This window comes from Tinamus guttatus, unplaced genomic scaffold (assembly GCF_059628265.1).
Source record: "Tinamus guttatus ecotype Peru unplaced genomic scaffold, ASM5962826v1 Tinamus_guttatus_pri_ptg000580l, whole genome shotgun sequence".
In the NCBI taxonomy this organism is placed as follows: Eukaryota; Metazoa; Chordata; class Aves; order Tinamiformes; family Tinamidae; genus Tinamus; species Tinamus guttatus.
The window spans coordinates 514,325-533,983 of record NW_028289114.1 but is presented as its reverse complement, the minus strand read 5'-3'; the positions used below and the strand labels follow the sequence as shown (position 1 = coordinate 533,983).

The window sequence follows — 19,659 nt, the reverse complement described above, 5'->3', positions numbered from 1 at the left end:
GGTGGAACGTGCAGGAGGGAAGGGAAGGGCACCCCAGGCAGCTGCATGGAGAAACGCTCCTCTGCGGCTGCTGCTGGAGCAGCAAAGGGCAGCCAGGCCCCAGCGCGGCAGCCCTGGCCCTGCAGCCGCCTCTCCTGCCTTGCTAAGGAAGGGGGACCAGGAGCGACCTCGGCCCGTGCTGGGAAAGGGCCGAACACGCGGCAGCGAGGCCCTGGCAGCAGCTCTGTTGTGAAAGGAGAGACCGAAAAGACAGTGACACAATGAAATTACGGGGAGAGACTCCTGTCAAGCTAAATAATTAAGTCCCAGGGTAAATAATTGATGCGCCCTTGATGCGGACCCTAAATCATTTACAAGGCTGGTGTGTAACCAAACATGCGGCGCTGGCACTAGGACAACGACGGACAACATCCGCCTGCAGCAGGGTGAACCGAGCAGGGCACCCGGGACAACTTTAGCACGGGCCACCAAGGCACCCAGCAAGAAGGGGCAGCGCAGCAGCCCAGCTTGGGATGCAGTTGCACTGCGGTTGGATGAATTATTCCCGCTTTACCTGAGGGAGAGCAGAGTTGGAGCTTTTCTCGCCAGCAACCCACCACGGAGCCTCCTCCGAAGCAGTGCCGCCTTCCCAAGGCGGTGAAAGTAAAATGACCTGTCACGAAAGCAGCCTGCTCACTGGACATCACGCTTTGGTAGCTACGAGAGCAGCTCCACGAACACACGGGAGAGAGGGAGGTCTGCACAGCACAACGGGGCAGCGCGGGTGCTGCCACGTGGCAACGCTGCCCTGCTTCTCAGCTGGGATTTTCAAACCGAGTTCAGCTGAGCCCAGTCTGAATCCTGACCCTCAGCAGCCCAGCAGCACCTGCAGCACAAGGCAGGGTTTTGCTGCGGTCAGGAGCCGCACCGCAGCTCATCCCAGCGCCTGCGAACGGCAGCGCCCATGGAGAGCTGCTCGGGATCACTCCCGCAGACGGCTCGTCTCGATCGGTGCCCCGACCCCGAGGGAAGCAGCAGTGGACGCAGAAACAAACTGCTGGACAAAACCAGCCCCCCGGCAGCAGCTCCCTGGGCTCGCGGCGTGCCCGAGGGGGACGCAGCTGGCCCCGCAGCTGGCTCCGCTAGCCCACAAGACAGACATCAATCTCGAGGGCTTTTTCCCCTGTCAGCCACCCGCGACGCTCCCTCCCGCACCAGTTGCAGGAGCCAAAGCGCTTGAGAAGCGGGAGAGAAAACCAGACCCCCCCAAACCCCCACTTGAGAAGCTCTGAATATTCCCTGCAGAGCGAGGGGTGTAAATTCCCCGCTATCTCCTCGGAGTTTTCCGTTTATGCCGCGCAGTCCCTCCCCGGGAGCGAGCTGCCCCTCTCGCTCCTTGCGCAGCCCCTGGCCGCGCTGCCCCTCCTGCCGCCCGGTGCCCCCGCGGCCGCCCCGGTGCCGAGGGGACCCGCGGCAGCGCCGGCCGCGGAGCTGCCCCCGCTGCCGCGTTTTGACAGTCGGCCTGACGGGCCGCGTGTGTCAGCGCGGCCGCCCGGAGCCCCCCGGCTCCCCTGCGCCCACCCCAGGCATGCGCCGTCCGCCCGACACTGCCTACAAACTCTATTAGCTTTGTAATTAAAAACAGCTGTAATCTGATCAGGTGGAGATCACGGTTACAAAATGAAGGAAGCCATTAGCAGGAAATGTTGTGGTTCAGGCAGACATCAAATCAGTTTAAAGAGATTGGATTTCATTGTTTTTATACAGTTACTCCATTACTATAATGCACTAGGTCCATTTAAGCGGCTGGCTCGGAGGAGGGCTCATAAGGCAGTAGTGACATCTATGTGAAATGAACGGCATAAACGGAAAACTCCGAGGAGATAGCGGGGAATTTACACCCCTCGCTCTGCAGTGAATATTAATGTACTCGGAGCTTCTCAAGCAGGGATTTGGGGGGTCTGGTTTTCTCTCCTGCTTCTCAAGCCCCTTATCAGCATTTTAGCCCCTTTGTGGGCCTGGGAGAATCTCCCTGGCACGTAGCTGATCCAGAGACTTTTCCTCTCCCCTCAGCCACAAGCAAAACCACGGGTCCAGTTTCTCAGTAGCGAGGTGGAGTGAGAACTGAAACCACAGCAGCCACAGCGCTCTGCTTCCTCCCGGCTCGCTCGCCCCTGCACAAACAGCAGTCAGTCAAGACCGAAGCTGGAGAGGAAAATATTTCGTCTCTGAGAAGGGATGTGGCCCTTTTCCTCGCCTGTGCCCCAACCAAAAGAAGGGGAAAACACCCTGTGCTTTAAAAGCACCAGCCCCCCGACTCAAATACCCCGAGCCCAACAAGCAGCATGATGTAACCCAGAAGCGTTGGAATCGGGAGGGACTGGCTGCAAAAACTGTTGCGTCCCATTTTAATTCAGTCCTGCGCTGCCATGAATGAAGCCTATATTCAAAATAATCACTCAGATACCTGTAGAAAACTCTACGCCAACAGGGTAATGCCTCACGCTCCTTGGAAGGCCGATGTTGGTCACTAGAGCAGTGAGAGGGGCAGGAGCATGAGGAGTTTTACGGTGTTTTGGGATGACTCCTTCTCGTGTTTGCACTAGTGGAAACAGCGTGTCCAGCTGCTGGTGAGTCGCTCTGGACCAACCTGCCATGAAAGAGCAGGTCAGAGCCAGGGTTAAGACAGCAGCTGCATTCCCCCTACTTCAGTCCAGCCTCAGTCCCTGCATTTACAAGCTAGCCCATGCTCTGGGCACAGGGCAAGGAACTGCTACCTCTTGGCTGTAGCTCCGAAAAAGCCACCCGTGCCATAACGTGCACTGGATCCCTTACCTGCTCCCTGCCTCGTAATTCCCTCGTGCAAAGGAAGCGGGCAGGGAGGTTTCATTAAGCTGCTGGTAAAGGGCTCTAAGACAATGAGGATATTAAGGAAATGCAAATATTGGGAGATTTGGCTGTCGGGGAGGGAATTCTGACTCTCCCCTAGTCCTGCCTGAGCATTAAAAGGGCTCTCCAGGCAATACAGAATACAGATGCTGCCCTCCTCCCCCTCCGCTCTCCAATCTCCTAATCAGAGAGAGATAAAAAGGGGCCTGCAGACAAATGCTGAGCCTGCCTCCTACCCACCACGCCGATCTAAGCAAGCAGAACCCTCCGCTCCAGTCAAAACCCTCTTGGTTATCTCTAAGTCCCTCTTGGCTAGAAAATGGCTCTGTCATCTTCATACTAATCCAGTTCTAATATAAACAGGCAAAGTCTTTCCTCCTTTGCCATCACTTATCCCCTCTGTCTCCTGCCCCCTCCTCCTTCTCACCCCAAACTGTATCAAATGCATCAAAGCCCAAGTAAATTATGTTCCCTTTGACCTGCTGGCAGCAAGTTCAGCCACAGTACATTAAAAGAGCAGGCTCTGAGGTTTCATGGTCAGCGAAGACCGGGACAGAGGAGGAACTGCAAGTTTCATTACTGCGTTGCTTTTGCCCTTGCAATCAGCACTTTCAGCCAAGTTCAGCGGTGGCCAAGGCTGGGGTTTGGGCTCAGCCCGTTCGGGGAAGACGGGCCCGTTGGAGCTGTGACTTCCGAGCGCGCCCCGCGGTACCCGGCGGGTTGTCCGACACGGGTGGCACCACGTCCCGCTGCTGATCCCTGGGGCTGCAGGGGGTCGCTGGGCGCACGGGCGGCAGCAGCACCGGCCAGCAGGACCGGGTGACGCTCTGCAGCGGGGGGGACATCCCTCCTCCCAGCGCCCTGCCGCCCCGCGCTGCCTTCCCCAGCCGCCGCTCGCGCGGTCCGTTTGGTGTCCGTGCAGCCTGGTCACCTTCATGTGGTTTGGGGTTTGGTTGCTCCTATCTTTGCCGATCACAGCTTCATCCTCAGCGGTGACTGCAGGAGACCCGGAGCTGCCGAGGCCCAGCAGCTGCAGGAACGCTCGGAGGGAACACGTATGACTCAAGCTGGGTAGGAAAACCAGAGCTCCCAGCTTTCCTGCCTGCTGCCTTTGATGCATCTCAGGGAGCACGAAAACGAGGGAAACCTGAGAAAGCCCCAGTAGCATCTCTGCTTCTCGCACACAAACTCCAAAGAGGGTACCGAAACACGACGGCCCTGCTGTCCTCTCACCAGAGAGACGCACAGGGACAAGCTGGCACCTCACGGCATCATCATGGTTTATATCCTCATGTCTCTGCCCGTGTAGGTATTTCTGCCGCAGCTCTGGACATGGTGCAGAGAGCAAAGGACCTTCCTGTGAATTTGGTGGGATGGCCATGCCAGTCCCCAAAGAGCCAGTATCAAATTTGGAGCCTATGAAGCCATTGCCAGCAAAATGAATATTCTGAAATATTTTTAGCATGCTCTTGTTCAGAGAGAATTTCTTTGTGTCCTTCTGAGGAGCTCGCCGGATCTTTCATCGGTTTGTTTTTCTCATTAGCCGGCATAAGCTTTGTTCTTATTTAATAAAGATTAGGATCTGCTGCCTCCAGCCCTCTCCTCTTGCTCCTCTGTCAGGCCTGTGGGGGCTCAGGCTGCAGTGACATGTTTGATGTCGGCCTGCGGAAGTTGAAACGCGGGACAGAAGCTGGCGAGGGTCTTGCGTTCGCTTCCTGCAGCCAGCGCCGCTGCCGGCTCGGGCCCGTGCCAGCATCTCCCGAGCGCCCTGGCACCGCCACCGAGAGCTGCCTCTGTCCGGAGGCAGCGGGAAAGGGGGCAGGACGCGCAAATTGGAAGCTGCTGCCTGCAGCGTCCGGAGATTTACAGGCCCAGCTGGCTCGAAGCACCGCAAAGGTCCTGATCCGAGCCATTAAGAGACAGTGTGGGGAGGAGGGGGGTGGCCAGAGCACGTCTGATACAAGCAAGTGTAGCCCACATATAAGTCTAATAAAATATGAGATATGCCACAGATGGAGGAACTGCTTACTCTGGCTTTGGAGGTCAGAGATACATAATGGATCTTCCATCCCTTGATGTATCATCATATTTGCCTTGCTATCTGGGAAAATAAAACTTCCTTTCTTTCTTAAACTGAGTCATCCCAAGGAAAGAAGTGGTTCAACATGACAATAGTCATGAACTCATTTTATGGGCTTCCAGAAGAAGGCAAGGGACCTTCTGAGCTTGAAAACATCGTCTCTGCCAGAGGCCGCCGGGGTGGCCAACTTCCCAGGGGAAGGGGCAGAGGAGGATGCGCCCCGGCGCAGCGCGGCCACCACGGCCCAGCTTTGCTGGCCCTGGGTGCAGGGTACCATGGCACGGGCTGCCGTTCATCCACCTTGGCAGATGCCATCACCCGGGTTGGGTGGGAGGCTCTGCTGCCCGAGGGGCTCTGAAATGCAAGGCCCTGCGTGTGTCTCTCCGCTCATCTTCTCCACTGCACAGACCAGCCAGGTCACTGCTCTGTGCTTCGGTTTAGCCACCTCTAGAGCAAGACTATATTCACTTCCTAGGGAACACTGTGGTAATTCACTTGTAGCAACACATAGATGCAGTCTAAACAGACAGTGTGCTATTAACTTAGCTATTTGCAAACACATGTGTACTGCCTTAGAGATTTCATTTTCATTTATTTTTTAAAAAAGCTTTAAACACTCACCTCGCAGTAAAGCAGCACCCCTTTTTAAAGCACGGCGTATTTTGCATACGCGTAACTTTGAAGGGGCTGAATAACTTCATGGCCAATAACATTTATAGCTTTGCTTTGTGCGTGCAGATAAGGCTAATGGAACGCGCCGCTCCGGGGCAGGAGCTGTTTGCCGAAAGGGCTCGGGAAGGAATCCAGTCCCCACCCTGCGAGCTCCTCACCCAGGTGCGCGCCGGGCTCCGCGCGATCCGGAACGCGGGATGCCAGGGCTCCGGCACCGCTGCGCGGGGAGGAGGGAGGGAGCAGGAACAGCAGGGAAGGCAAATTTTACAAATACTTTTGGAGCAGTCACAGTTGTAAATGAACTCACCCTCACCATGTTTGTGTCACTCGTGTTTGCCGCCTGGGGCTATTTGAGAGCACAAGTTTTCCTGGCACGACTCCTCTTGGAAAATCAGCCTCAAATCCATATATGATAGTATTCATGGAAACCACAATTCTAATTTACATGCACTGATTTCCCTGCCAGAAACTGGGTTCCCATCCAACCAGCAGATAGAAACACCGTCCTGTGACTCCTCTGCCCAATCACAACCAACTGATGTACTTCAAAACTCAAATATTTTCCAGAGAATGTTTGCAACCCACAGTTTAAAAAAAGAAAATCTCCCCCAAATTCATGTGGTGGCTCAGCATCACGACTATAGTCAAGGAAGTTTCCTCAGAGATATTTCCCAAGCTAAATGTCTCTCCCCACAAAGAGAGAGAGAAAAAAAAGTGCAAATCCCCGAGAACTAAAACATCAAGACACACCATTTCTTCCATTGTCTTTGTTCAGATTTTTTCTTTCCTTCTTTTCTCAAGTGCTTTACACCACAACATGGAGACGTACTGACAGGGTGTCAGTGTGGAGGGAGGTACCTGTCCCCGGTGAGCGCGTTCTGCACCGGCCCAAAGCCGGAGCGGGTCTCGCCGTGTCCCTGCGGACGCGGACAGGGAAGCGCCGCCGCTCGCTGCCTTGCTCGGTGCAATGGAGCAAAGGTTGGGAGGTGGAGAGAGCGCCCTTAATAAAGATAAAATCTATTTCTAATGCCTATAAAAACCAAACCCAAATTCCCAGTTACTTCAACGTGAGCTGTGGTAATGGAGAATGGAGTTATTTATTAATAGAAGGGCATTTCAATAGAGATCTCAGGAGATGATAGGGGACAAATGGAGGTATTTACAGAAATAATCCTTAGAGGGTTCTACCCAGCCTGACCAGGTGTTTCGACGCCATCGTGTCCTGAGGACGGCAGTTTCCCATTCCCAAGAAGAGCGTTTTTCAGGTGCTGCAGCCTCACAGGGCCCTGCCACCGCTCCAGCCTTCGTCCCCGGCGCGCACGTTCCCCCGGACGGGAGGGAGACGTTTCACCGGGGCCCTGCTCCCACCGGCAGCGTCGCAAGCGGAGCAGCCTCCCCATGTGGCTCAGGCAGCAGGGTGGCATCGCAGCCACCAGCCGACATGTGGCCTCACCTGGGACCTCCCTGGGTTTTGAACCAAAAAACCACAACTGCTGTAGATCCTGCTCCAACTAAACGCAAAATTTACCCCCTCAAAACTCTCTGACGTCTCCTTCCGAACTATGAGCTCTGCCTTCGCTTTGTGCCATCTCCTGCCATGGCCGCAATTCCCACCTTTGCCAAGGAAAGGCCACAATCGACCTTCCCCCACCGGCCTCCTCCTCGCTATCCCCCTGGCACCGGGCTCCCTGCTCCGTCCCCGCGGGAGCCCGGGAAAGCTGCGCCGGCCTCCCCGGTCCTGCTCCCCGCCACCTCGCCGCAAAATTGAGTCGGGGAGAAGGGGAAACGTGCGCCTGCTTGATTGGTTTTGGTGAAAAGGCAGGCAGCCACGGCGCTGTCAAATTAACCGGTTCCAGAGCAATTCTGCAGTTACGAGCCACGCAAGATCAGCGGTCACCGCGCTTCAGCTCTAATGTGCAGAGGTAGAAATGGGGCTTTAGAAGCCTTTCGCTCTGGAGCCTTCCTTAAAAAGGTAGGACAAAATGAAAGCCAAAGGTCCCCCGGCGAGGCCACAAGGCTGTCCCCCATGCGCGTCGCCACAGGGGTTCAAGGGGGTGAAATGGCCATTTCTGCCCGCCCCACGCACGACGCGTTGCCCTGGCTCCGCACGGCAGCGCGACCGGCCCGGCAAGGGCTCTCGGGCCCCGTCGGGGCCGGCCCACGGGACAGCGCCCTCGGAGCCGCCCCCGCTCCGCGGAGCGGCCCCGGGCCCGCGGGAGCGCTTGGAAGCCCCACGCGGCGGCTCCCGGGGGTTCAGATCCCTGATTAGATGGGAATGCCTGCTGCAACCTGATAACGGCCCCGTATCTGGCGGGGAGGCTCCGGCAGCGCTCCCCGACTCGGGGAGTGCCTATTGTTTCGGGAGATATTAGCGTGCGCGCGGCGCGCGTGCTCCCAGCCGGGTATCGATAAGCAGGCCTGTCTGTGCAGGGCCCGCAGCGCATACCTCCGCACGCGCCCCGCTCCCTTATCGCCCCTCCATCTGCTCTCGCCTGCTGAACGTTATCTCTGCTCCTCGCTCGCAACCAAGTCCTACAAAAGGGCAGTTAGCACGGGTCGCTCGCAGCAGCAACGTGGTGCTGGCCAGTGACAAATGTTTGGGGGGAATTTGCAAAGGTTTCAAGGGTCTGTGTGGAGGCAAGCAAGACGAGAGAGTCTTTTCGGATCAAAACCCTGCCAAGCAGACTTAAAACTGGTACAGTTAAATTTGGAATGGCCTGGCCAGTATATGTTCCTGATGTTCTGTCCTGTATGTTCAGCCTGTTCTTGATTCTGCTACCACAGAACCGCCTGCTCCTGCTGCACAGCTGTGCAGACAGGTAGACCCCTATAAACTCCCATACATCCATGGCTGTATGTATGTACATACAGCCTCCTGGTTACACTGGAAAGCAAAGCAGCAGGAGAGTGTGTTTTACAGAGATTAAAAATGATTTTAAGAATACAGCCTCTTCCTTCCCCTCTGGTCATTAGATAAAAGCAAGTCCCCAAAATGAACAAACACCAGCTCTGTCCAGCACAAACTGCTCTTCCTCAGCGCCTCCACTGACCCGAAGAACCGGCGCCGCGCAGCTTCCCAAGGCAGGAGGCCCAAACGCTGCCGAACCGGCGCTGCCCACGCTGGCCCCGGGACAGGGGACGTTCTGAGCAGCGCCCCGCTGGCCTTGGAAACGCAGCAGAGCTCAGAGCCGGCCTTTCCGGGGGACCTGCACGTGTTTCTGCGAGCCGCGAGGCGCCGCATCGTGCGCCAGGCACGGGCGCCCAAAGGAGCCTTTGGCTGGTGCCAACTCACACGTGCCACTGCCGCCGGCCTCTGCTTTCGGGGACGCAGGCTGGGGCTTAACCTCAGCCAGCCCGAACTCAGCACAACCTCAACGGCAACCGCGAGCACTCACGAGAGGACGGGGAGACAGAACGTCTGCAGCAGCCACCAGCTGAGCCCGTGCTGGTACTTGATCCATGGAGGTGCTGCAGATCCCACACTGCCCAAGACGAGGGAGAAGAAAAAGGTGCCCTGAGGTATCTTGTAGCTTCTCCCCAGGATTTGCCTCCAGCTCTTCTTGCTTGGACAGTGGCCACGAGCTCTGCTCCCCACACAGCAGCGGGTTTGCACTAGATGATCCCTTCCCGTTTTGGCTTCAGTTAGAGCTGTCAGATGAAGTCCATATCCTTGGCACTAGCTGGCTGACCCCGGAAGCAGGCTGGTTTCCGGCTCTCCATCTTTAGTGGAAAAGAGGAAAAGCACCTCATCCCAACGGTGTTCACCCCTAGGCAATTCATTTGAGGGACTGCATCCCGGAACTTGGCACCAGCACCCTGGGTGAGCGCTGTGACCCACCTGCAGAATCCCCACTTGCAGCTCACCCAAGAAGCAGCCTGGCACAAAACACCCGCTCTGAAACACTGCACCAGCGGCAGGAGGGCAGCCAGCCCCGCGGCAGGGAACACAGCCTGGGGTAGGAGAAACCTGTGGTGGGAAAGGCTTGGGCACTGGTAGAGAGCTTCATCTTTCCAACTCCGCCACTCTCTGCTGCAGCCAAAAGGGGCAATGCCACTTCTGCCAGTTCTCCCCACGACTGTGGGCAATTAATCCAGCCAGCTCATGTTGCTTACACAGAAAAATAAAGATAAGAACACAGGTCTCTTTTGCAAGCACCGAGCAAGAGCACTTGGGCCCGAGTTAAATGCAAACACAGCATCAGACAGGAGGGACTATCCGTCCTCTCTGGTGATGCTCTGGCATCTTCCACAGTGAGACAGGGCAAACGCTGCTCCAGCACGACGCTGGTTTCTGAGCCAGCGGCAGGGAGCGCGTGCCCGTGCACAGCAATGAACACGCACGGAGCCACGGGGGCACGGAAGGGATGGAGCTCCTCCTCAGTGCATGTATCCGTGCCCACAAGCCTCCCTGTGCACACACGCTGATGCACCGGCTCAGGAGGCAGAGCAGGGTGCAAGGACCCTTTGGCAAATGCAGGTTTGAGCAGTGGGAGCAAGAGCAGACTGGTGAGCTCAAGGCAGCGAGGCACACTGCACACGAGCGCTCTCCGAAACGGGGCTGTATACTGAATTTATGAGCTCTTAAGTCATCACATTTACAATTTATATTCCCCAGTCTTTTAATCTCAGCAATAAACTTGGACTAAGCCTCCACTGAGGCCGTGTGGAAACTGCACTGTTCCCAGCCTCCCCAGCAGCCCCATGCACACACAGTCCTGAGACAGGACTAGAACGTGCTCTCTGATGGCTAAGATGTGGGGTGTCTTCTCCAGTCTTCCACTCTCAGTGAAGACAGCAGCAGCAGATCAATCTTCTACCTGCTACCTTGACCACCCAGCCCTCCTTGTTGGAGGGAGGCAAAACCCACTGGGAATTACTGTGAGGCAAACACTTGCAGAGGTCCCCTCCTGTCGTTTGGAGATGAAGGCTGCTTCCCTTAACGAGGGGCTGCAGGTCTATGTGCACAACATCAGGATCCTCAAATCAGTTTTGCTCTACTTGGGATCCTGCTGTCCCCTGAAAAACAGCCGCATTTTACTCACAGAATTGCTCTATCACAGAGGTCCAGAGAAGAAGCATCATCTCCAGAAGGTTTCCTGCTGGAGAGATGGCTCTCAATAGAAACAGGTCTCCAAAGTAGGCACACTTTTGCCATCTGACACCTAAAATTGAGGAGGAATTGGCACTGATGAAACTACTAATGGAGGGAGGCCCTCCTTGCTTGGAAGAACCCCATGTTTTCAAAAGAGGGTGGCATCATTTCTGCAGAATGCTTAAGTGGCCTCAAATAACACATTGAACTGTCGGGCACAAACCCAAGCGATGGCGTGAGCCAGCACTGAAATAATGAGAAGCTGATCTACAGCTTTTCCCCTCTGGTTTATTAAATGAATGCTCCACATACCACTTCCCACTGACTGGAGACAGAGAGAAAATCCCAGGACAGTAACTCATCATCATTTCTTCCCCCGAGAAGATTCAAGGCTGTGGCTATGTATGGATGTTGTGAAGTGATAAAGTTGCTGCGGCTTCGCAAGTTACCACGCATCAGCTGAGCCGGGCTGTCCGACCGCGCGCGCCGCGCGCCCTGCAACTGGGTGGTAAAACATGTTCGCTCACGAAGAGGCTGGAGCAGGTACTCCATCAGCGGGCTCCAGATAAGCGTGCTCTGCTGATAAGCAGCACCTCATTAAGCCCCAGGACTCAACGGCTTGCAACGCAATCTTTGGCCCAGAAGTCCCTCCGCTTTTCAAGTTGTAGCCCTTAGTCATGGACCTGGCAACAGGAAATCGCCCCGGGAAAGCGGTCAATATTACACGAATTCCTGCGCGTAGAACATAGAGAAAGGAGAGGCCCAGGCCATGCCAAGGAGAGGAATAGCAGAAATACCGGCCAACCATATTTCTGAGAATAACCTCACAGTAGCCCTGCCTGGATGAGAGTATTGCAGATAAACACAGAAATGACCCAGGCAACGAAGCTGAAGAGCTCTGGGGTCTGGAAGGACTGTCTAGGTCAGAGTCAATGGACACAATCAAAAGCACAGTTTGGGTTTTCCAAGACTGGAACAAGACCTCGTCTTGGATATCGTGCATGATCTAACATAAAAAAAACTGTCAGTACCATGAGCAGGAGCAGGCCCTCTGCTTGGCTTCATACCTCAGAAAAGTGGTTTTGTGAGGACCTGCCTCTTGCCAAGACCCAGAGCCTGGGTGTCTTCTAGCTTGAAGCTTGCTTTAGCCTCAGCGCCAGCCTGAGCTTCAGAAGCTGCTTGCAGGCCCACGTCTCCGTACTGCTCCTCAGGTCTGTGTTTCGGTGTGCTGGGGGTGCTTTCTCAGACCCACTGTCCCTCCATCCCAGGTCCCTTCACCGTGTTGAGCCTGACACACAGAGCATCACCACACGGGACACGCACAGCCTCCCTCACAGGAGTGGGAGGCTGGAATCCATGTCATTTAAGCTTTTTCTGCTCAACATTCACAGCTGCAAAAACAGCAGGCAAACTCCTGACCTCCTAAAACTAAATACCAGGCACCTACCCCCTCTACTCCGGCCCATTCAGGCGCTCTCAGTGCGGCAACTACATCCATCTAGGACAGGTTCTCTCTATCAAGACACTGCCCGTGCGTTGTGAGAAGGGCAGAAAGGCTCTTTGGGCCAAACTTCCCATTTGTTTTTAAATCTTCTTCCCCAAGGGCAGCAGATCCCTTTGTTCCCCCCGCAGGAGGCCAGGCCGCCCAACGCGCTCGCCGTGCGCCGTGACTCCGGAGCGACCCGCTCGCCCCCGGCGCCACGGCCGCCTCAGCCCTGCTCCCAGGGACGGCCGCGCGGCGGGGTCCCCTCCGGAGAGGCAGGAAGGCGGCGAGCGCAATCTCCCCTCCGACGGGGCCGCCGTGGCGTGAGGCATCCGATGACAGTTTGACTGGCGGGGCGAAGTGTGACTCTTGTTTGTTTGGATAGTCAAAGGACTCGGAACAAATGTCTCGGGCTCATGTTGTGTTAGATAAAAGGATCCCGGCCTTGTCACGGGATCAACGGCGCTGCCAAGAAGCCACTCGCAAAGACCCTCTTCTCCCCCACACCCTTTTAAAATGAAAATAAAGGGAAAAAAAAAACCCACAGAAAACAGAAAACAAAAGAGAAAGGAAGTTTTCATGGCCCAAAGACACTCACTCCCTTTAGGACCAGGGCTATCCAGGGTGGCAGGAGCAAGGACAGGGCTCATGACCACAAGCGTGGGGCCACCAGGTGACCAAAGGCTTGGGAGCTTTTGCCCCTTGGTGCCCTGTGTTTTGTTTGAGCCCAAACCAGATTGATCCGGGTTTGCAGATCCCTGCAGCGGTGGCGGTGCCGCACGCGGCGCCCGCTCCCATCCGGCATTCTGCAACAGCCAGCCAAGGAGAGCCAAGGAGGGAGTGCGCAGAGGAGAAAATCCCAAAGATCCTAGGATAATAAGCACCATTAAGGTTAGTCTGCCTCATGATTGTTTCTTATTAAAAAGAGACTGTACTTTATCTGTGCAGGATATGCTGTTTGGATGAGGGAATTAGCAGAGTGACTGCCTCCATATCATCTAATTAGCAAAAATGTTGATAAGCAGATACAATCACATATGATTAGGATCCTTTTAAAAAGCCACTCCATTAATTAAATAGACAGAAAGGCCGCCTCCAGCCCTCGCGTGCCACTGATTAGAATACAAATATTTACACTAATCTCACCTCCATCAGCCATGGGACACTTTTGAGTATTTTTAGTGACATCAGATTACTATTGATTTTCATCCCCAATGTCAGACCATTTTGTTAGTATCTGAAAGTGCTGCCTTCAGTTTCGGATGCTTTAAATCATGTTAAGGGTTTATCTTAATGACGCTGCTGATAACCACTGTTCAGGTCACTCGTACTTTCTCTTCAAAGAACACAGTCTGGGCTGGTTTTTATTGTTTGTACTTGAGATTTAAGATACGAAAAACATTTCTCATTTCAAAGCCTTGGTTTCTAGGGATGGGACTGCCAGGCTAGTTTGGGTCTAGTTACTTGATGTGTGCATGTCTCTCCCATTTCCCTTTCTCTCTCTCCTTCTTCGACCCTTTCTTTTTTTCTCGCAAACCCTTTTGGCGCACAGCAGTGGCCTCTGTTGAATGGCTGCTAATCTGACGCCTGCTGCAGGCAGCAGACAGACAGGCACTGAGCATCCCCCATTCCAGGATGACAGGAGAAAAACACTCCCTACTTTTCAGATGGCTAGGATGCACTAAATCCAAGAGAGATAACCCAGCGCGCCAGCCAGTCTGAGGTGGGCATTCGCCATCAAAAGCGATGCGTAAGGGAGGAGATGTTTCTCAGAGAGCGCAGCACAAGGCAAAATTCACCCTCTTCCTTCCTTGCATTGCCCTGCTCCCTCTGCAATAGCTCATCAAACCTTGCAAAGAACTCCCCAGGACCCTCCAAGAGGCTGTTCAGACCTGCCTTTGGCTTTGCGCTCTCCCTGCTGGGTAAGAGAGCAGGAACATCCATAGAACTGACCCTCACATCTCTACTGTGAAATTGCAAATGGCCCACGTTGGCAGCGAGGAGGAGCCATTGGCTCGTCTTGGTGGCTCAGGTGTGACAAGCTTGATTCACGCAACAGACAGCCATAGAAAACACCACAACAGTTAACAGCGTCCGCTTGGTGAAGATTTCAACCAAGGCAAGGTCTGAGCGAGCCAAGACGACTTACCTGTCCCCTCAGCACAGGAGGGCACTGGGATATGTTGGGATGCAGCTTGCTGCTGCCCCCGGATTAACTTTTCCCCTTGCTATGGTACCAGTAACACTCTACAGAACTGTAACTAACAGGGCACATCCCCCTCCTGGTTAACAAGGCCTCCTCCATGCGGGTGAAGGCAGAACCCAAGAGCTTCCCAGTGAGGTGACTCCACATGGCCACGAAAAACCAGCAAAAGAAAGCCAGGGGACATCAACTCCAACATCTCCCTTCCCCTGTAGAATTGCTTTGTACAGGCTGACGTGGTTGCCCCTAGGCTCCACGGCCCCACATGTATGGTATGTTTTAGGAGAGCAGCCAGCTCATACGCTGTGCATATGCTCTTTAGCATGGATGACTCTTGATTCCTTCCCAAAATGTGGGATAATGGGAAAGAGGGCAGTGATCTGCAACACATGCTGCCATTAGTAGGTGTTTATGACTCTATGTTGCAGACAGCTGAATTCTCATTACTGGCACTTCCTTGGAGACCTCCTGCATGCAACAATTCCCTATGAAGACATTGCATTTCCCACAGGAACGACAAACCCAGGGAACAGAAACAGATGCAGGATAACCTCCGACTGCATCAGCAAAGCTCAGCTCAGGCTGAACTTGTCTGCCTTGAGTTTGCACAGCAGCCCTGTGGTGCCTGCATACACCTGGGACCAGATGCCCAAAAGAACATGCAGAAATGAGGTTGTTAAAGCTGGTAATGAGCCTCAGTCAAGGCATTTCTTTTGGTACCCACAAGGGAGATAAGCTCTTCTTGAAGTGTTAAGTTTGGTTAGAAATTTAGAAAAGATCATGATGATCATCTAAATACGATTTTAGGAATAAGACCCACAGTTTGGGGGTTAAAAATGGCCAATGGTTCATTATCTTCATTATGCTCAAAACCCGGTTCAAAACTTGAGTGGTGCCAGCTCCCAGCTGCTTTGCCAGTGAACCTGAAGATCCCTGTGCTACTGCTTTTCTGCTCTCCTACAGGTTTGTGTAAGCTATGATCAAGCTCTCATTTTAACACTCTCTTACTATTAAGAAGGTTCCTTGAGTCTCTCAATCTACATCATGCTTTCCAAGCCCTTAATCACATTTACGGCTCCTCTTTGAACTTTTTCCAACTCATCAACAGCCTTCCCAAACCGTGAGCAGCCAGGCTGGGCACGACATTCCCATTCCCACACCTCCGGTCTCAGCAGGGCTAATACGACCTGACCGCACTGTACTCCCCCGGGCTGCACCCAAACCCACAGTGACTACCTCAGAATCACCCCTTAGGAAAGGGACAGCCAAAAAACCCCAATAATCCCACAAAGTCTGATGTCACCGCTGTGACGTCACAGCAGTTGAAAAACGCGCGCCCAGGAATTCCACCTCGGCACGAGGTCGGATCAAGCGAGCAGCGATTGGCTGAGCCACCTCTGACGTCACAGTCCCGTGACTGGAGAACAATGGGCTTAAAAAGAAGGAATTCGGCGAAAGCGCCGGTCCTGCCCGGCCTCCTCGCGCGGGACGAGCGGGTCCGGAGATGAACTGAGCTGCCGCGGGCCGAGGAGCGCAGCGGGCGGCCGGGAGCCCCTGCATGCTGGACATCCCAGGGATTCGTGGCCTCGAGGGGAGAGGCGCCGGGCCGCTTCCCGACTGCTCCGCCTTCCCTCTGACATGGTGGATTATTACAAAGTCCTCGGACTGCAGAAAAGCGCCTCTCAGGATGACATTAAGAAATCCTACCGCAAACTGGCACTGAAATGGCATCCTGATAAGAACCCCAACAACAAGGAGGAGGCTGAAAAGAAATTCAAAGCAGTTGCCGAGGCATACGAGGTCTTGTCAGACCCTCAGAAACGATCTCTCTATGACAGACCTGTTAAGGATATCAGGTGCCAAGGAGGAAGAGGTGCCGCAGGGGGACGTAACCCTTTCGATTCCAGTTTCATATTCCGTAGCCCCGAGGAGATCTTTAGAGAATTCTTCGGAGGGTTGGATCCCTTCTCACATGATTTCTGGGACAACTCATTTGACAGCCAAGGTGAAAACAGACACAGAACAAGTGGCAGAGGAAACGGTCTCAGCTTGTTTCCTGACTTTATGCGGTCATTCATATCATTCAATTCCTTTGGCCCCAGTGAGCAGACCGCCTTCTCCTTTGGTGGGGACGCAGCTGGGTCACACACTTTCAGATCAGTCTCTACCACTAGCGAAGTGATCAACGGCAGGAGGATCACAACCCGGAAAATCATTGAGAACGGGCAGGAGAGAACAGAAGTGGAAGAAGACGGTCAGTTGAAGTCTGTAAAAGTAAATGGGAGAGAACAGCTGAAATGACGACGTCGCCCAGCACCAGCATTCACTGCAAGCTGTTGGGAAACACTCTCATTGCTCAACAGATGGGATCTACTATGAGCAGTACTAATAAACGTCTGCGTTGAGTTCATGACACAACCGCTGCAGGCTTCTCAATGGCTTGCAAGAACTACTTGCCAGCTGAAGATATGGAATTATACTAAATTAAAGAGTGGGATTGGACTAACTCTAGGTAAAGTGATACTTAGTGCTTGCTCAGTAAGAGATGCAGTGGATATACCAGCCCTGCTGGTGTGCTAAAGAGCCTAATCAATTAATATAGGACGAGGAGACAGTTTTGTTGATTGATAGGTGCCAGGTAGAAGAACTTTATGACAGGCTTCCCACCTCTTCAAATAGACCCTTTTGCCAATGTTTAGGTCTGCTGGCTGGAAGGATAAAGACACTCGTGTGACCCTCATTCACAACCCTGAGGCTGAGTGGAGAACATCCTGCCTGTGGGCTTTAACGCTAGCATGGCAATGATATATGATAAGAAAAACATTCATTGAGAACAGCTTTTGCACACAGGCAAGAAGGTGAGGGGAGGTTCAGTGGGTCACGTAGCACACAGTGCAGGGGGCTGCCATGGGAATAACCAGAGGCAGAATTCAGTGAAGAACAGGAGGAAGAGCAAGTTGTTCCTCATAGGCTGTAAAAGACCATGGGAGATTTCCTGAAAATGTCCTGAAAATTATGACAGGAGACCTGGAGGGAGGCACCATGTCACTCAGGGACCGGAAGTGAGCAAGCAGAAGGTACATTTGGCTGCTGGACCAGAACAAGCCACGGTCCCTTTCTGTTTGGAGTCATTCAAACAAAAAGGGCTAAATTCAGACCAAAAGCAGATGACAGGGGGCTGAATGCAGCTCCCTGTTGGTGCAAAGCCGGTGCCAGGGAGCACACAGCTTTCCTCCTCCGCTGGGTTAGGGACCAGGCTGTCCGGATTGCTGCCCTCGCCGTGCTCACATGAACTGCCCCTCGTTTCTTGCCTGGTCGGATCACCTTAGGCATTTAAAATCTTACACGTCTCTTATTTTCAGTCCCACGTTACATACCCAAGAGTTTCCCAGCTTGGCCTGCCAACTGATTTCTCCCTGGAGACTGGACCTAGCATTCAGGGACATTTTCACCCCAATCCAGATTGCTATTGCTGCCTGTGTTTGGGCAGGTCTTTGCATCTGCTTCCTCCTCTGTAAAAATGGGAATAACAGACTCCCATGCTTTGAAGGAGCCGGAGAGGTAGGGATATGCATAAAGGACACTGAACATTAAACACGAAGATAGATTAGAACACTGCCACCCCCCAATCAAAACCTTTTATGTTTGTAAAGAAAAATGTAGCTTAAACCATCATCTTTATGAACCGATGCCATGCTAAGCTTGGAAAAAAACAGATGAAAACTGTATTTTCTATGTTAAGGGCTGTTGAGTCCCTGTAAGTCCTCTTCCCAGTATGAAAAAGGCACCTGCAGGGAGGCGAGCAAAAGTCTTGGTGCACCCTGGGGTCACGGCTCATGGAGGGACGTCAGCAGTGATGGGAGCAGGGACAACCCTGGCACCTCTGTGCAGAGCCCAGACCAACACTCATGACCCACGGCTGCTGCTCCCCAGGATCTGGGAGCTACAAATAGTCCTGCAGGAACTAGGACCCTGGACTTGCAGAAAAGTAATGAGGATTGGTGCAGAAAGATGATCATTTGGGTCAGAACAAAGAAAAATAAGGATCTATGTTGACATTGTCTGTGCAGACACCATATTCATGCAAGACAGCTTTCTGAATTCACCTTAAGTGACTTGGAAGGAAGTTCAGGGTAAAAAGAGACAATTGTGGCACCAGAGTTTGTATGAAAATGCCTACTTGACTGCGCAGTGTGAATAGCAAAGCCTTCCTCTTTAAAGCAGGTCAGAACCAAGGTCTGAGTGAACACCAACAGGCCTAGGAACCAGTAGGATTTAATGCCAGGAGCCTGTTGTTCAAGGAACACCTATTTTCACTTAATTTTGGATCTAAAGATCATGTGGTTTCATAGAGATCACTGAGGAAATCTAAAAGGGGTGACAAAGGCATGTGTCAGCATCTCCTGCAGCTGAAACCCACTCCTGCCTTGGGATCACTCCGACGCTCTCCGAACACTCCCCACATCACCCTGCACAGCACTCTGTGGAGGTGCCGCCCGCTTCACATCCACCTTCCACCCATGCAAACACACCTGCAGCAGCTGCAGACTCTGCCCAGGCCTTTCCTACTTGACCCAAATTCATCATCCAAAGTGAAGCTGGGCAGGGAGCAGAACCTGGCACACAGCAGCCTGCAGCTAATGCCCACCAACCTGTCCAAACCCCAGGGTGGCTGAAACCCACACCCGGTTCTACCCGTTTTGGTGTCAGCGCCCAGAGCCAGCAGAGATGGGTGCTCAGGAGGCACCTTCTGCAGTGGAACCTGACATGTCTTTGCTAAAAAGAGTATGTGCTAAAATCCAAATCACACTTGAATTCCCAACTCCTCAAGCTCTTCAGCTTGCTACAGGTAAAATTTTGCTTCAGACTCCCCTTTAATGCAGTATTTTTAACCATGTCCCTCAAGATTTCTTGATCTGTGATGAAGATACACAGATCTACATGCAGCTCAGACCTGGCCTGCCGTGGTCAGCAATTCCATCTTTCTAGCTCTCTGTTCCTCTTATAAAAATGTGATTTCCCCCTTCAACACTATATTTTAGGGCACTTCCTGTATTTCCTATATCAGGACATTTCCTCCATTTCAGGATATTTCCTAGGCAGTAGCGTGTCTTCAAGTCTGCTGGTGCTTCCACATGCGTTTCTGGCCATCCCTGAGGAACGCGGCCTCCGGAGGCAGAGCTCTTTGTGCAGAGGCCAGAGGAAAGCAGCTCCTCACCCTTGCAGCCCCACATGGATGCAATGTGCTTCTTATGACCAGT

At 53.5% G+C, this 19,659-nt stretch overlaps 1 protein-coding gene and 1 pseudogene across 1 annotated transcript; one reads left to right on the top strand and one right to left on the bottom strand.

The window, feature by feature from the left end:
• The window catches only part of LOC148592485 (uncharacterized), a 69,880-nt pseudogene that overhangs the window by 22,468 nt on the left and 27,753 nt on the right, over positions 1–19,659 (bottom strand).
• Positions 16,024–16,810, top strand: DNAJB8 (DnaJ heat shock protein family (Hsp40) member B8). The gene has a single exon (XM_010213888.2). It carries the CDS (start codon positions 16,037–16,039, stop codon positions 16,697–16,699), a length of 663 nt encoding a protein of 220 aa, XP_010212190.1. The 5' UTR covers positions 16,024–16,036; the 3' UTR covers positions 16,700–16,810.

Coding starts and splice junctions, on each gene's coding strand:
- DNAJB8 (XM_010213888.2), top strand. CDS start 16,037: ATGGTGGATTATTACAAAGTCCTCGGACTGCAGAAAAGCGCCTCTCAG.